General features: G+C 38.8%; 1 protein-coding gene across 1 annotated transcript; it reads left to right on the top strand.

Annotated features, from left to right (window-relative positions):
- Nucleotides 1–558, top strand: LOC147483830 (uncharacterized). The gene has a single exon (XM_086579653.1). The coding sequence runs from the start codon at nucleotides 1–3 to the stop codon at nucleotides 556–558; it is 558 nt and encodes a 185-aa protein (XP_086435779.1).
- Nucleotides 559–18,525: the final 17,967 nt, after the last annotated feature.

Here is an 18,525-nt window from a genome sequence, read left to right as displayed (position 1 = left end):
ATGCTAACTCCAGTTAAAAAGAATTACTCTTACATTGAACGAGCAGTACTCGCATTGTTATATTCTGCAAGAAAGTTCAGGCCTTACTTTCAAGCGCATCCAATCAAAGTACTCACCGACCTCCCGTTGAAGAAAATCCTTCATAAGGAGAATAAGACAACTCGCATGGAAGTATGGGCCGAAGAACTCGGGGAACACCACATTAAATCCGTCCCACGTACCTCACAGAAGGGGCAGGTCATTGTAGATTTCCTAGCAAATTTCCCTGTAGACGACTTACATTGGGGACTAGAAACAGATATCCCATCCACAAAGAAGAATGACAAGACCATTTGGTCTCTCTTTGTGGATGGGTCTAGCAACCCCGGAGGAAGTGGAATCAGAGTTGTCCTAGTATCCCCAGAGGGAGCAATGATGGAGAAATCAGTTCGCATTGACTTTGCAACCTCTAACAATGAAGCGGAGTACGAGGCATTAATCATGGGGCTTCGCATGGCGCTGCAATTCGGCGTACAAGAGCTCCAAGTCTTTAGTGACTCGCAATTGGTCGTTCGCTAGGTTGTTAAAGAGTTACTTCCGGCTTTCAAGAAAGCCACCATACATCATTTTTTGCGCGATGAAAATCGTCATGCGGACAATTTAGCTTACCTGGCTACCTAAACACCGAATCGCCCCTCAGGCGCGCCAAGTTCTACTTATTGAAGTAGTTGATTGACACCTTACCAAGCCGAAAGCACGCTTTTTAGAGGTCACGCGACGTGCGGCTTACTCTCCTCGAGGGTCAGATGAGTCAAACATGGATGCAACCCATCATAGAATACATTCAACATGGTACACTCCCTGAAGAGCGTGCCAGAGCCAGACAAATGCCATATCTGGCTCGCCGTTATTGCTTGGTCAATAACAAGTTATTCCAAAAATCTGCTGGCGGACCTCACTTGAGGTGCATAAGCCCAGAACAAGGCCAATTAATTTTTGCTGAAATTCATGAGGGAGAGTGCGGAAACCATGCCGGTGGTCGCTTTTTGGCTCACAAAGCGATCTCCCAAGGATATTTTTGGCCTCGAATACAGATCGACGCCAAAACATATGTCCTAAAGTGCGTCAAATGTCAGACCTTTGGCCACAAAATCATACAACCAGCTCGTGAGTTGATCAACATTGCGAGCCCTTGGCCATTTCACATGTGGGGCATGGATATCATGGGACCGTTCATCCCACAAAAGAGTATCGGGTTTCGCTTCATCTTAGTTGCAACTGATTACTTCACTAAGTGGGTCGAAGCAATTCCTTTAGCTCATGTCAAGGAATCACATGTTAGAAACTTCATCTGGACTCATATCATTACCAGATTTGGCTTGCCAAACACATTGGTGATGGACAATGGTTCCCAATTCAAGGGAAAAATAGCCAAGGAGTTTCTGGCCAAGTGGAAGATCGTTCATGCATTCTCCACTCCTCAGTACGCTCAAAGCAATAGCCAAACAGAGGCTAGCAACAAAGCAATCTTAGAAAATCTAAAGAAAAAGATTGAAAAGAACAAAAGCCAATGGCCAAATAAGTTAGAGAACATTTTGTGGGCTCATCGCACCACAGCTTGCTCCAGCACAGGTAAATCTCCATTCTCCTTGTGTTATGGCATAGAAGCCGTTATCCCCACCAAACTGACAATCACTACGACTCGATCAGAACTCGTCGAGTCTGGACGTAATGACTCCGTCCTAGCACGAGAGGTCGATTTGTTGGAAGAATGGCGCGACCTAGCCGCCATCAGAGTGGCATCTTACCAACAAACTCTGAAGAAGTCCTACAACAAATGAGTACGTCCTCGATCTTTTCAACCTGGCAATCTAGTTCTAAAAAAGACTAGAGATGACTCCAAACTAGCACCAACATGGGAAGGATCATACATAGTGGAACGAGTTGTAGGCAATGGAGCGTACTGGATCAAAACCCAAGAGGGGAAATCATGTAGGTGGTCTACCTCAGCTCGCTATAAGATATTATAGGTCGAACAGACGACCTCAAATAGAACGCCTCATCGGATGACACCATCCCTTATCTGGAGGAAATCATTACCAGAGCCATACCTGCACTTCCAATCACCGTGATATACGAACTACTCCAACCACTCTAATGATTACATAATTCCTACCAAAACCAACCTAACACTCATTCTTCATCTCTACCACACATTTGTGCATGGCAGTGCACGTGTCTCGTGGATCTGTATCCTCAATATCTATAAATACCACCTACATGAACTATGTCAGACCTGATTCTTCTCTCCCCCCAGAATCAAGAAAAGATACGTAGGCAGTTCGCTCATCAACGAACTCAGTCTTTCCCAAATCCAATCTCATTCTCCTTCCTCCCTTGTATGTAAAGGAAAACTAAAATGCTTCTTTACAATGGTACCGTTTTGTCAGGTAATCCATGGATGGTTTCTGCTTCGCCATTAGCCCATTACCTCCTCTCCTCTGCGGAGTAGTGCCCTGCTCACTGCTCAGGCTAGGCTTGCTCCTTTTTTGCTGGAAATTTTTTTTCACTACCCTTGTTAAAATGTCCATTCAATGCGGATAAAGGAATTGCATCTACTATATGAGAGTGATTGTTCATAGTTCGGTAGCTATGAACACTCATTGTACATAACTATGAGCTATAAACAATGAGTGTTCATAGTCAAAATACTGTACTATAAACAATCAATATTCATAGTCATGAGCTATGAATATTCTTTGTTCATACCACAATTGGACTTTGAACAATGATTGTTCATAGTCATGAGCTATGAACATTCTTTGTTCATATCACAATTGGACTATGAACAGTGATTGTTCATAGTTCGGTAGCTATAAACACTCATTGTTCACAGCTATGAGCTATGAACAATGAGTGTTCATAGTCCATACTGTACTATGAACAATCAATGTTTATAGTCATGAGCTGTGAATATTCTTTGTTCATGCCACAATTAGACTATGAACAATGATTGTTCATAGTCACGAGCTATGAACATTTTTTGTTCGTATCACAATTAAACTATGAATAGTGATTGTTCATAGTTTGGTAGCTATGACCACTCATTGTTCATAGCTCATAGCTATGAACAATGATTGTTCATAGTCCATACTGTACTATGAACAATCAATGTTCATAGTCATGAGATATGAATATTTTTTGTTCATACCACAATTGAACTATGAACAATGATTGTTTATAGTCATGAGCTATGAATATTCTTTGTTCATATCACAATTGGACTATGAACAATGATTGTTAATAGTTCGGTAGCTATGAATACTCATTATTCATAAGTCCATATACTGTATTATGAACAATCAATGTTCATAGTCATGAGCTATGAATATTCTTTGTACATACCACAATTGGACTATGAACAATGATTGTTCATAGTCATGAGCTATGAATATTCTTTGTTCATATTATAATTGGACTATGAATAGTGATTGTTTATAGTTCAGTAGCTATGAACACTCATTGTTCATAACTATAAGCTATGAACAATGAGTGTTCATAGTACATACTGTACTATGAACAATCAATGTTTATAGTCATGAGCTATGAATATTTTTGTTCATACCACAATTGGACTATGAACATTGATTGTTCATAGTCATGAGCTATGAACATTCTTTGTTCATATCACAATTGGACTATGAACAATGATTGTTCATAGTTCAGTAGCTATGAACACTCATTATTCATAACTATGAGCTATGAACAATTGGTGTTCATAGTCCATATTGTACTATGAACAATCAATGTTCATAGTCATGAGCTATGAATATTCTTTGTTCATACCACAATTTGACTATGAACAATGATTGTTTATAGCTCCAATAGGGATGAACACGCTTTGTTCATACTCTACAATAGGTATGAACAATGAGCTCGCATCTTTTGTATATGAACAATTAATGATTGTTCATACTATATACATTGGGTTAGGGGTATACTTGACCTTTCATCTACCCGACCTGTTTTTTATTTCGCGTCAGGGCATACTTGACCTTTCATCTACCTGGTCCTTGAGAGTGATTATGAAAAAAGCTTGGGTTTGGGAGTGATTATTTCACTCGCTTTGTCCTTGAGAGTCACTCAAATTTCCAACTTTTTTCTGATGGCAATATCCTTTCCAAATTTGATCCAATTATTTTTCAGATGACATTTTTTTTTTCCGAATTCGGAAAGTTCAGAAAATTGAAAAAATTTCAGAAATTTCGGAATCCGCAAAATATGGAAGCAAATCGGAATTTTAAATTATATAATCGGATTCTCTTAGAATAACCATTTTTTATCCAGTTAATACATTCATTTAGCAATCATTTTGAAAATGTATTGATTTTAAAAAATAACTTAGACCTTTTAACACTTTCATTCAGCAATTTTTTTCTTCATGTTAATGCATTAATTCAGTAAATAGGAATATGGGATAAATTGAGACATGTACTAGAATGAAAATATTGATTTTTTGAAGTTGTGAGAGAGACAATGTTATACTTCTCTAGGGTTTTTATTTGGTTTGTAAACTATATGTAGTTTTAATTTAGTAACTATATGAAATATACCGCTATATGTTAAAAATTCGGAAATTAATCGGAAATCGGATCGGATCGGATTTTGAAAACATATCCAATTCCAATCTAATTATTTTTCTAAAAAATCGGATATCGGAACACAAATATCATTGCCAAATTCGGAAAAATATCGGATCGGAATTTGGAAAAATTGGGTTTTCAGAAAAAAGAGACACCCATAGTCAGGCTACAACAGACAAGCTCGAACAAAATAACAATAACTTTTTTATATAGACTCTGTAAATTGGTGGAGGGACGGGTTCAAATACTTTCACAAAAGAGGTGTGAAGCACAGTTCGTATACTAGTAAGGGCATCTCCAATGGAGGGGGGGGGGGGGCTTGTAAAATTACACCTCCACCTAGGCTCCACGTAGGTGCCATTAGGATTTTACCACTCTAATTGCATACTATTGTACAACCTATAAATATCCACACTCTATACTCCCCAATGGAGAAGTGTAAAAAAAATTGGATTTTAAACTCGGACGTCACTTAAAGTGACGTCTCTCTTTAATTTAAACTGGTGATGTTCGAGTTAAAAAATTACAAATTATGACTTTAGAATTAGAAAGGGACGTTACTTAAAGTGACGTCCGAATATTTTTTTGTTCGGACGTTGGTTAAAGTGTCGCCCGAGCTATTTATCAACTGATAGTGAGATGCCACCTCCTCTATCAATTAATACTCTATTACCTACGGTATACCACCCCCATTGAAAAAAGTTTTTTGACAGTTGGAGTGTAAACTTTACATTCTATATGGTTTACACCCCCCTATTGGAGATGCCCTAACAAAAAAAAAAAAACCATTCGTCAAACAATACCTATCTATTTCTCTCTCTTTCATCTCCCATCATATCTTAAGGATCTCCAATACCAATTCAATTACTACCACATACACATGCAATAATATTGAAAATCATAGAGATGGGAGAAAACACAATTAAGTCAATAATATTTAATAAATATTCTTGAACCTGACCATGACCATGACCATGGTGTTACAAAACTACTAGAATAACTTTTTTTTGATAGTTAAAAACTACTAGAATAACAACATAGCAGTGGGGCGTGAACCTGACCATGGTTGCTACCTGTTGGAGATTGCATTAAGATAAACACTGACGGAGCCGCAAAAGGCAACCTAGGCCAACTACCTTATTAATTAGTATACAACATAAACATTGGCAACACAACAAACTATCTTGCAGAATGCTCGGCTATATTGGAAAGCGTGGAGGAGGCAATAACTAACAAGAGGTTGGCATTCTTTATGGGTGGGAAACTGCTTTTGTTGCAACGACAACTGCTTTCAATACAGGGAAGCTACCATGGTATATGCAAACAAGGTGCAGACTACTACATCAGCAAACCTACCTACATAATCACCATCACTTAATGGGAGGTGAATTTGGCAGCAGATATTGCGGCCAATGTAGGCGGATGAGTTAAACAGACCACCAACAATCCAAATTTGTATCAAAGTAGTCCACCATGGCTCCATAAATGATTAAATGGGAGGTGCTAGAGATGACCTATCATAGGTTTTAATTTGGCTGTAAAAGTAGAAACTTGTGCTTTTGGCACCAAAAGTTTCTCAACTCTTGTACATGAAACTTTTACAGTAATACAATTTCATTATTTTTTTTTAAAAAAAAGTGAGCAAATAAAGCAATGCATTTTGTTAGTTACATGCTTTTTTATTATAAATTTTCTTCTTAAAAAGGAATTGACCACCACCCCATCGGCTATATTTACACTAAGTACAAAGAAAATTAAGCGACACTGACTTTAAAAAAATATTCAAACTGTCATGCAAAATAGTTTGAACATAATTTGCTCTGCTGTGGTTGAAAGCAGTTTTCCCCCTCTTTCTCTAAACTTCAAATTTTAAATTTTCTTCTATAGAAGCTTGCTGAATTTATCTGGTATAATTGTTCTTACTCTTCTCTGGCCCCTTGCTGAGTTATTTTGTAGGTTTGTCTTAACCCCCCCCCCCCCCCCCGAATCGGATCCCCCTTGGGGCTGGTTTATATGGATCTCATGATAGGGGTTTCAACTAGTAGGTTGGAACCAGGAGAATCATCAAAATCCAAAATTGAAGAATTACAAGATGAAATGCAGAATCTCTTCTGCTCTAAGGAAAAGAGAGTGGTAGAGATTGGCTGTAAAAATGAAGTATCTAGTACTGAGGGGCAGACCACCTTGCTGGGTAAGTTGTTTGGGGGAAAAGTTATACCCCTACAAATCCTGGCAGATGAACTGCACCGGTGCTGGCAAACGCGAGGTAGTACAAAGGTAGAAGCTATATCAAAAGGGGTTTATAAACTGATTTTTGAGAGCTCTATGGAATATGATCATGTCAGGAAAAATGGTCCTTGGATGGTACAGGGGTTTATCATCTCTGTTAAAAAATGGAAATCTACTGAACTAGTGGATGAATAATGGAAATTTGACATGGTAGATTTTTGGGTCCAGATCTATGGAATCCCAAGTAATCGGATAAACGAAGAGAATGTCAAAAAGGTGGGTCTCAGTCTGGGAAAAGTAAAAAATATAGACCTTCTGTGCTCGTCGGAGTTCAAAAAACCGGTGGCAAGGGTTAGAGTTAAGATGGATATCAAGGAAATGCTTCTCAAAGGAGTAGATCTCCGAACGGAAGTGGGAGAAATTTTCCCAGTAACTTTTAAACATGAAAAGCTGGATATTTTCTGTTATTTCTGTGGATGCATTGGGCATGATATTCACTTCTGCTACCGACGAGAAAAATATAGTATGGATATGAGGAAGTACGGTGGATCTCCAAGAGATGTAAAAAACAAATTTTCTTTCATGATGCGCGCAAATGTGTTCTACAATGGGGTGGCTAGCTCATGTCCTGTGTCAGTGACTTTCTCTGGTACACCACAAAAACCGAGATACGACCAGATTCCAGCGAGGAACAGAGGCTCACCGGCGAAGAGGAACTGGAATGGGGCTGGTCTTTGGCAACACCACCAAAAAAAACACACGTGGCATCTAGCTTTGTTGACAGCCATAAGGCTTCTGGGGAGAGAGAATCAGGTAGGACAGTGGACAGAACGACTATTTTGAAAGGCTGGAGGCTGAGTCAGTGACCGTTACTGTAGCGGGGAAGGGGGCCCAATTTCTTCTGAAAAGAATAAAGGGCCAAAGTTGAATGCCCAAGCCCATGAGGAACAAACCGGACAAATAGCAGGACTGATAACACTTGGCCCATCTCATGGGGCCTTGGTAGTTTGGAACTTGGATGAGAACTGGATGGGTATGGAAGAAGATGTGGATATAGGTAAGGGAAGTGGGCTGAAGGAAAAAGGCCTGATCCATGATATGCCCATAATTTCTGGAAGGCCTGAGGCTTGGCACGATATGGGTCAGGATATTGCAGAAAGAGGAGATCTAGAGTTAGAGATTGCTAGCTTGGGAACTAGGAAAGTGGTATGGAATAATGATGCCTCGCCGAAAAACAGTTGTTCTCATTTTTCCGAGGCAATTATTCCTCTATTGGAACACAATGAAACGGATGGGACTCAGCGTGCTTCGATCAAGGCTGGGGCAGAGAAACCAAGCTTTCGTTTTATCGGATTACCTACACGTGGAAGAGGATACAAATCGTTGGCTTATCGAGGAGGAAAAAGGCGTGGTTTATCTGGATGTGTTAAGAAGCTTTCTACAGAGGGTGGTGTGGGGAAAAAAAGAAAGGCTATTAGTATCTTTGCTAAAGAAAGGGAGACAATTTCGATGGGAGACCATGGGTGGGGAAGGATTAGCCTAAGGCTGGCTGCTCAAAGATCAAAGAGGGCAAAGAGAATGCTCCAACTATCTCTATTTCTAGTGATACAATGGAATCAAATGAACGAGCTCACTCCGATCACTCTAGGGAGACTAGTGTTCCATCTCATTTTTCTGGAGCAAGCATTCATGAAGATGAGATCCCCTCAGATGCTTTCACTAATGAGGATGAAGAGGACCCTTCAGAAGAGGAAGAAGATGACACATCAGAAGAGGAAGAAGAGGATATATCAGTGGGAGGTGGCCAAGACATGGTGGTGTACAATGAAGACTACTATGATGAGGTCTTGCTGGGGAATGCACCAAAGGAGTTGGTAGAAGGAAGTCAAGAGGGGGTGGGATATGAGTCTGAAGAAAGTATTTCTCAACCCCAGCCTCTTACTATTGATGATTCAATGGTAGTAAGACATCCAAAGTTCATTCTTAGTAAACAGAAGAAAGGAAAATGTGTTTATGGAATAAAAGGAGAGTCTAGTGGGTATGGTGGAAATAAAAGGTCTGATGGTAATAGTGGTGAGTCCAAGAGCAAAGGAGGATCGTGGTGGAGGGTTTCCGGTGGTCGTCCCCCAAACAAATGCCTCACCGAAAATGATATACACACACGGAACTGCCACGGAATGGGTTCCTCCACGACAGTTCAAAATCTAAAGGATCTGGTGAGACAACATCAACCAGATATTTTATGTTTATCATAAGTTAAAGTTAGTTCCAGTAGGGTTAGTATGTTAGGAAAAGTAATAAAATATGATCATGTTTTTTGTCTACCGGCTGCTGGGACTAGAGGTGGCCTTGCTATTTTATAGAAGGAGGGAGTGGACCTGGAAGTAATGGGAGCTACAACAAACCAAATATCAGGTCAACTTATTAATTATCATAGTAATGAACCTTGGTTTTTCACCTTTGTGTATGGGGAACCTAATGCAAGTTAGAGACACCGGTTCTGGAGAGAATTAAGGGAAGTGGCTCCCTACATTCTTGGTCCATGGCTGGTGTTTGGAGACTTCAATGCGATTTTATCTCTTGATGAAAAAATAGGAGGTAGATCTGTCTTCACAAAAAGCATGCTTGATTTTAACTCTATTATGAATGATCTGGGTCTGATGGACGTAGATTATAAAGGTCCTAAGTTTACTTGGAATAATAATAGAAGGTATGCTGATAATATCATTGAATGGTTAGATAGAGCTCTTGCTTCTGCTGACTGGTTAAATAAGTTTCCCCATATGCTGGTTACAAATGTGATTAATGCTACTTCTGATCACTTGTCTCTGAAGATCTCTCTGAAGGTTAATGAGGAACAAGCTGAAAAACCTTTTAGGTTATATAGTATGTGGCTGCAAGATGAGTCTTGTAGACCTACTATAGACAAAGCTTGGAACTCAGTCTCCCATGACTTACCTGACTGGAGTTTTATTCATAAGTTGAAGAATACTGCTGAGAGTCTTAAAAGCTGGAACAAAAAGGTTTTTGGTAACATTTTCTATAACATTAAAAAGACTTAGAAAGAGTTGGATAGAGTTTTACAAAGGCCTTTTAATTCTTCTAATTTGGAAAAAGCAAAAGTTTTAAAAAATCAGCTGTTTGACTGGTATGAAAAAGAAGAAGCTTTCTGGAAACAAAAGTATAGTCAGCACTGGATTAAAGAGGGAGGCAGGAACACTAAGTTTTTTCACTTATCTACTATTTCGGCAGTAACTTGCTTCAACACAACGAGAGCAATGATAAAGAACGCACTATGAAACAGAGGAATTTGATGTTGGGGGAGATGAAACTGAACCATATAATGGCTGCCTACGTACCCAAGATCTATTATCTAGGGATCAAGTTTCAACGTAGTTCCTTATTGTGAGAGAGAATGTTTTTTATGAATTGGGAGAGACTGAGTCCTAAGAAGACTGTGTTTGTTTGTCTAAAGAATTGTTATCTCTTTGAACTTTTATCCTTATCTTCTATAATAATGAACCTGGACATATTCATAAATAGACCAGTAATTGGATGGGCTAGGATTAAGCACATGGGCATAACTGCCGACTAGGCCTAGTATTGGGCTGGATTCGTGGGCTTAATGAGCCACAAGGTGGGGGTCTATACATCACCACCTCTTTGGTGGATGGGCAAAGCCCATGTGGCAAATAAGTTAATATAGAAAAAAAAAATGGAAGAACATTGATTTAAAAGAAAAAAAAAAAAAATAGAATAAATGTTACCAAGTATTGGCGGACGTAATTTAATTGTCAAAGGCGACAGTAGGCGATGACAGGAGACGAAAATTATTGGCGACAAAAGACGGAAATAATTAGCGAAAATTATTGACGGAAATAATTAGTAAAAATTATTGGCGAAAGTATATTGGCAGAAATAATTGGCGAAAATTATTGGCGGAAATAATTAGCGAAAATTATTGGCAGAAGTTTATTGGCGGAAATAATTGGCGAAAAATATTGGCGGAAGGGTGGAAGTTATTGGCGGAAATAATTGACGAAAATTATTGGCAGAAATGCGAAAGTTATTGGTGAAAATAATTCTTAACTTAATTAATTGTGTGAGGTCGGCTAAAAAGCTAAGAATAATATAGCTGTAAAAGTAATAATATGGGTTTGGAACTTGTTTGTTTATAAGAAAAAACAAATGAAATAGGTAAAAGAGTAGTAAGACCGGCCTAGATGATTTGTTTTGTGTACTCTTGTTTGACCGGCCTTGATAAGTAAAAGTGAGTAGAATAGAAATAGAATCATTGAAAAAGTTGGAGTGCTAATAAAACAAAAAAAAATTGGTATTGGTATTGGTAAGACCGGCTTTAATTAGTAAGAAGGGCTAAAAGATTGCCCATGTGAAAAGAGCATGACCGGACCCATGTGAAAAGAGAATGAAAAAAACAATAGGAATAGGACCCATGTGAAAGTGTAGGGCCGGCTTACCATGCGAATTTCTTGACTGAAGTTGACGTAGAAGTTGGTGTTGGCGAAATATTGAGATTGGCAATAAAAACAAAACAAGAAAGTGAATAAAAACAAAACAAGAAAGTGAATAAAAACAAAACAAGGAAGGTAATGTATGAAAAGGCGGGTTCCACGCTGAGGAGTTCTAATACACAAGGGAATAGTATTTAGAATTGTTGTTTAGCTAAACTATCATAACCCACTATAAATACAACACACCAGGCGGGGTTGGAGAACCAAACTAAATAGAAAGAAAGAGAAAAAAAAAAATTGAGAACGAAACCGGTAATAAGGATTATTATTATTATTTGTTGGAAGCGAAAATTTGAAACGGTAATGGCGAGAATTCAACTTCAACGAAGATGGACCAAAACAAAAGGTACTCTATACATACGAGGTCAACCAAGGAAGACTTCAATAACGGAGATGAAGAAACGGTTTGCATTACAAGAATTCAATGTGGACAGTGTGAAAAGTGTTTTACAAAAAGCCAAAGAAGATGAAGTAGTAGCAACATGGCACCAATTATCATATGGTTTGAAATTTCCCTTGGATAATACTGTTGCAAGGATCTTAGAATGGTGGCATGTTACACCTGCACAGATGTCAGTTCCATTTTGGTTAATAGTCTCAAGGATGCGAAGATTACAATTACGATACAAACGAAGATTTGGGAGTCAATAACTTTACGCAATTGCAAGGCCTCGTGTCACTTTGAAAGACAATTTCATAATGCTCGGCGTGCACTTTAAAAATAGAAGGGAGAGGTTTAGTGGTCTTCTAGATAGCTACAAGCATTGGGAAGATTATCCGTATCGCATACAAGGGAAGTGGAACACGACAGGAAGGTACGTTCCAAACAATTTTACTGGTAAGTAACTGTATTGTGTTTACGTATAGGTGATACTATGTTTGTGTTAGGAAAGGAAGATTTTGCAATAACTTAATTACTAATTGTGTTTCTGTTGGTGGTGGTATTTGTAGAGGAAAATCCGTCGATTGATATGGTAGACATGGATAGCAAAACACAGGATAACTTAAAATTTTACTTCCATGGGAAAATACAATCTGAAGTATATGACCTAAGTTTCCCAGATGATATTGTGGACTTCCTATGTGAGGTGGAGGAAGAGGCGGAAAAAGAGGATGAGAGTGAAGGGTAAGAGAGTGAAGAAGAAAGTGATGAGGGAGAAGAAGAAGGAAGTGTTGAAGGAGAGGATGAAGATAAGAGTTGTAAAGTTGTAAGAAGGAAAAATAATAAAAAAAATGTGGAGAAAAAGCGAACTAAAGAATTTGAAGTTATGAGTGGACAATTAATTAGACAAAATAAAATCAAAGACCAAAACAATATTATTAGGAATAAGCGAATAATCGTAGAAGATGAAGATAGTAATAGTGATACAGAGGAACGGGTGAATACTTCAAAAAAGAGGAGAACGTTAAGAAGAAAAGATTATGAGTTACCGTTGAAGGACGACGGTGAAACCTATAAATTTTTAGAAGATGATTATGGGAGAGAAGAGAGCATAAAAGAAAAGGAGAAAACTGTGGCTAAAAATTTAGAGAAGAAAGACGATATTGTACAGGTTGGAGTTGACATTTTAGCACTGAAGGAAAATCACAAAATGCAAAGTGAATCCAACAATTTAATCCAAGTGACAACTAGCATGCAACGAGAGAAAAGGAACGAGGTAAATTATTTGTTCTATTTGTTTATTTGTTTATTTATTTAACTGTAATATACATTTTAAGCTTATGTTAATGTTTCAGGTAGTGAGAATAATGGAAGAATTAAATGAGATGGAAGAACAGGAGCGGAACGCCACTGTAAGGACCGAAGAATTAGAAAATTTGAAAGCCCGGGTGAAAACGCAGGAAGAATAAAACGAAAAGATGACTGCAAAAGTGTTGGGGTTAGAAAAAGAATTAAGTGTTGCTAAGAAAGAGAATGTGGAAATAAGAAATTGTTAACACAAGCTTCCCTAGAGATAGGAAATAAGGAGATGGAGAGGATGCAAGCAATTATGCAAAAGGCAGATGTTCTGGAAGAGAATGAAGAGAGAAAGAAGACCTATAATAAATTATATCTAATGTATATGGAGATTGTTAAAGTTACTCCGAAAGGTGTGCCTTTTCCAGAGGGAACTTAATGCATAAATTGATTTTGAAATAAATGTAGTAAAAATACTACCAACCTTGAATGAACATGCATTGTCGGCAATAACTTGATAATAATATGTCATCTCGCTTTTGATCTTGCATGCTGTGTTGTATGTTGATACGTAGTATGGATAGAAATATATGATAGTGATATAACGAGGGGAATGCAGACGCCCCCAATATAAAATCCATTGGAGAAAGTGTGATTGAAAGGCAAAGGGGCCGTGATCGTCCTCAATGAATGTAGCTATTCAGGCATCAAAATAGTTATACCGAACGTGAGGCAAGGCCTGACAACTTTCGGAGTTTCCATAGGTGCAAGGCCGTTACCCTTGCATTGGAACCAAACTAAAACACAATGTCGTTGCCTTAGTAGTGGAATTTGCACGGATATTGTAATTTGGGAGTATTGCAATAATTATACCGAGAAAGAATAACCACCTTAATGACTCGGATTTCCTTAAAGTAGGCATGAATGCGACTGGCTTGGACCGAAGAAGGCATAATATGGATGACCTCTCTGGAATTAAAGTTAATGAATGACATTGTTGAAAGAAAGAGTACAGAAAAATAGAGTAATATAAAATGACAACCAAACATATGAGAATGGAAATTGAATGTCTTTATTGATGGATAAAATAGAACGAACGACATGGATGGATAGATTTGTTATTGATGGAGTAAACGGAAAAATGCAAAAGATTTTCTAACGGTAAAACTTGCGAAGGTGGTAAGCATTCCATGGTTTCTCTATCATTTTTCCAGAAATAGTACGGAGGAAATATGACCCCTTAGATGCTGGACGATCTATGATGTAGGGTCCTTGCCAATTTTCTCCAAACTTTCCCAATTCTATAAGCTTTGGGTTTAAACAAACAGACGCCCCGGTTGAGCCTATGTAGAGGATGACACTTGCCATTATCTCTTACAAGAGTTGGAGATTTTAGGCGATACACACATTTGGGTCCGCCTGGAGATTGCCTTTTTCTTTGCGTGTAACCAGCCTATCTAAGCCGGTAGCTTATCTGGGATCGTGGTCTTCCCTCTAGTTGCTTCTGTGATACCTTCCTTCCCAATCGGATCAAACCTATTTAGGATGGCAATTTTCCTCTAGTCAATGAGGTCGGCCTTCCTTGTCAAGTCGGTCTCGTTTGGGATATTGTTCTTCCTTATATTTTCTTCCATGACACCTTCTTTCCCTATCTGGTCAGATTTGTTTGGGATGACAATTTTTCTCAAATCTGCGAGGTCGGCCTGATGATGGTCTTCCTTATACTTTCTTTCGTGACACCTTCTTTCCCTGCCTGTCTGGTCGGACCTGTCTAGGATGGCGATTTTCCTCAAATCTGCGAGGTCGGCCTTCCCTGTCAGGTTCGTCCGGTCTAGGATGATGGTCTTCCTTATACTTTCTTCCGTGACACCTTCTTTCTCGACCTTTCTAGTCGGACCTGTCTAGGATGTCGATTTTCCTCAAATCTGTGAGGTCGGCCTTCCCTGTCAGGTCCGTCCAGTATAGGATGATGGTCTTCCTTATAGTTTTTTCTGTGATGATATTTTTTTTTGTTAGGTCAAACCTGTCTGGGATGGCGATTTTTCTCAAATCAGCGAGGTCGGCCTTCCCTGTCAGGTCGGACCTGTCTAGGATGTCGGTCTTCCCTGTCAGGTCAAACCTGTCTGGGATGACGTTTTTTCATAACTTATCAAGTACATTTCCTTGACCATCAAATTTTAAATTCTGACATCCCTTGACTATATTGTTAAGTTCTTTTGCAATCAACTATTTCAATTGTTGTTCCATCAGAGTTAAAGTATTTGCTCAAACAGATAGACGCCCCCGGTCGTGCTCATGTGGAGAAGGATACCTTCCATTGTCTCTTATTGGAGTTAGAGATCTTTGGCGGTATGCACGATTAGCTCCGACCGGTGATTGTCTTTCTCTATCCCTGTAACCAGCCTGCCTAGGCCGGTAGTCACCCTTGGCAGGGCGGTCGGTATAATTATACCGCTCTTCCATGTTTGGTTGCTCTTGTTTGCGGTGCCTGCCTTCCCAGTCATGTCAGACATATCTCGGATGGCGGTCTTCCCTGAAATTGATTCTTTGAGGTAAATCTTCCATTTGAGATCGGACATGTCTAGGGTAGTAGTTATTCCTGTCAATCCGATTCTCCCCATAAGTTTGGGTAATAGGGTCATTACTCTTAGAGCGTGCACTGGTTGATTGTGCTTGAGAAATAACACCTTGCGGTGGCGCTGCTGCAGTTGGATGTTGAGAATTGATCCTACCACTAGGAGCAACTCGATTGTTCAACGGTTCTTGCATTGGCCGACTTGAATTACGAGGGTTGCGATTCATATTGGCAGGAGGAATATGTTGATTATTTGGTCGGCTTCTTGTGCTTACCATCTTGATTGTTTCATGTGATAATGGATTCAAAAAACCCACAGACGGCGCCAATTATGTTTCGGCAGTAACCTGCTTCAACACAACGAGAGCAATGGTAAAGAACGCACTAAGAAACAGAGGAATTTGATGTTAGGGGAGATGAAGTTGAACCAAATAATGGTTGCCTACATACCCAAGATCTATTATCTAGGGATCAAGTTTCACCGTAGTTCCTTATTGTGAGAGAGAATGTTTTTTATGAATTGGGAGAGACTGAGTCCTAAGAGGACTGTGTTTGTTTGTCCAAAGAATTGTTATCTCTTTGAACTTTTATCCTTATCTTCTATAATAATGAACCTGGACATATTCATAAATAGACCAGTAATTGGATGGGCAAGGATTAAGCACGTGGGCATAATTGCTAGACTATACCTAGTATTGGGCTAGATTCGTGGGCTTAATGAGCCACAAGGTGGGGGTCTATACATCTACTATTTATAGGAGAAGAAAAAATAATATTGATAAGGTTAAAGATGATGAGGGGATTTGGAAAGAAGGTAGGAAAGAGGTGGGTAATACTATAAATGAGTATTTTGAAAATGTTTTTGAATTTGGTAACCCTCCGGAGAATGAGGAGATCAGTAATCTTTTTTCTCCTTATATCACTGAAAGAGAAAATCAGATTCTTATTGCTTGCTCCTCCATAGATGATATTTGGCATGTGGTTAAGAAGTTGGGGGCTCTTAAGTCCCTTGGCCCAGATGGGTTTCAAGGTATTTTCTATCAACAATGCTGGGATGTGGTGGGGGATAGTATTATTGATTGTGTTCAAGATTTTTTTTATGCATGGTAAGTTGAATGCTAGTTTTAATGAGACCTTTATTGCCCTGATTCCTAAAATATCTAATCCTGATCATACCTCTAAGTTTAGACCTATTAGCCTTTGTAATTTTTGTTATAAAATCATATCTAAGTTGTTGGCTAATAGATTAAAGGCTCACATTAATAAGATTGTCTCTCCTTTTCAAGGAGCTTTCATAAAAGGTAGAAATATAGGAGATAATATAGGTTTGGCTAGTGAGATCTTTCATAATATAAAGCATATGAAATCTAGAAAGGGTTTTGTTGCTCTTAAAATGGATATGTCTAAAGCTTATGATAGAGTAGAGTGGTCTTTTATTAATAAGATTTTCCAGAATTTGGGGTTTAATGAAAAGTGGGGACTTTTCATCTCCCAATGTCTTTCTACTGTTTCTTTTAAAGTTCTGTTAAATGGGGCTCCTCTGGATATTGTTATTCCTAGTAGAGGGTTGAGACAGGGAGATCTTCTCTCCCCTTACTTGTTCATTTTGGTCTCAGAAGCTCTGTCTAGGATGATAGCTGCTGCTGAGCATAAATGGGAGCTACATGGGATAAAGATAAAAAAAGGAGCTCCACCTATCACTCATCTCTTGTATGCTGATGATCTTATTTTGTTTACTAACGCAAATATTACAGAAAATGGGGATTTGAAAAAGATTTTGGAAGATTATTGTGAGGTGTCTGGTAAAAAATAAATTATGATAAGTCTAGTTTCTATAGTAGTAAGAATGTGAATAATAAACATAAGAAGATTTTGAAAAAGTTTTGGAAAATGAGGTTTTTTGAAAAAAAAAGATAAGTATCTAGGGGTTCCTATTGTCTTTTCCAGAAAGAAAAGAGAGGATTTTGATTACTTGGTTGATAAAGTCCATGAGAAGATAAAGGGATGGAGGGCTAAAGTTCTTTCTTTGGCTGGAGGAACTACTCTCATTCAAGTTGTTGTTCAAGCCACACCTATTTTTGCTATGGCTACCTATCTTCTCCCAGTTTCCACTTGTGAAAAGATAGATAAGGCCTGCAGGAATTTTTAGTGGCATTGAACAGAGAAAAGTAAAAGCATCCACACCATGGGGTGGGAGATCATTTGCAGACCTAAGACCCAAGGGGGCTTAGGGTTCAGAAAATCTATAGATATGAACAAAGCTATGCTTGCTAAGTTGGCTTGGAAGGCTTTCACATATAAGACTTCCTTATGGGCACAAACTTTTAAAGCAGTGTATGGAAGACATTGGTTTAATGTCAAAGAAAATCCACCCCCTCATGCATCCTGATTCTGGAAAGGGATACATAGGGTGGCAGGTACACTCACTGATGGGTGTGTCGGAGTATAGGGAAAAGGAATGAGGTTTCCCTGATGAATCAACCTTGGATGAGTATCAACAATAAGCCTATCAACATAAGTGATCTGATGCCTATGAGGGAAGAGCTCTAGAATCTCAAAGTGAAAGATATTATGATGGAGGATGGGAATGGCTGGGATATAAATAGGATTGAGCACCTATTTCCACCAGCTGTTACCAGACTCATCAAGCAAGTGATCATCATACCTAATTATGGTGATCAGGATAAACTTAGGTGGATGAGTACTAGAAGTGGTACTCTCACAGTTAAGTCAGCTTATCAGAAGCTGATGATGGGAAATCAAGAGATAGCACAGTCTTCCTCTATGAACATGAGGAGTGTTAAAGCTATCTGGAAAATTCCTATCACTGCCAGCATACATATTTTTCTGTGGAAGCTGTATATGGGTAGCCTCCCTACTAGGGATTTG

Source organism: Coptis chinensis, chromosome 8 (assembly GCF_015680905.1).
Source record: "Coptis chinensis isolate HL-2020 chromosome 8, ASM1568090v1, whole genome shotgun sequence".
In the NCBI taxonomy this organism is placed as follows: Eukaryota; Viridiplantae; Streptophyta; class Magnoliopsida; order Ranunculales; family Ranunculaceae; genus Coptis; species Coptis chinensis.
Note: the sequence above shows the minus strand (reverse complement) of the source record. Positions and strands in the feature narration are given on the sequence as shown.

What these genes read in the sequence shown, in the direction of transcription:
- LOC147483830 (XM_086579653.1), top strand. Translation starts at nt 1, where the DNA reads ATGCTAACTCCAGTTAAAAAGAATTACTCTTACATTGAACGAGCAGTA.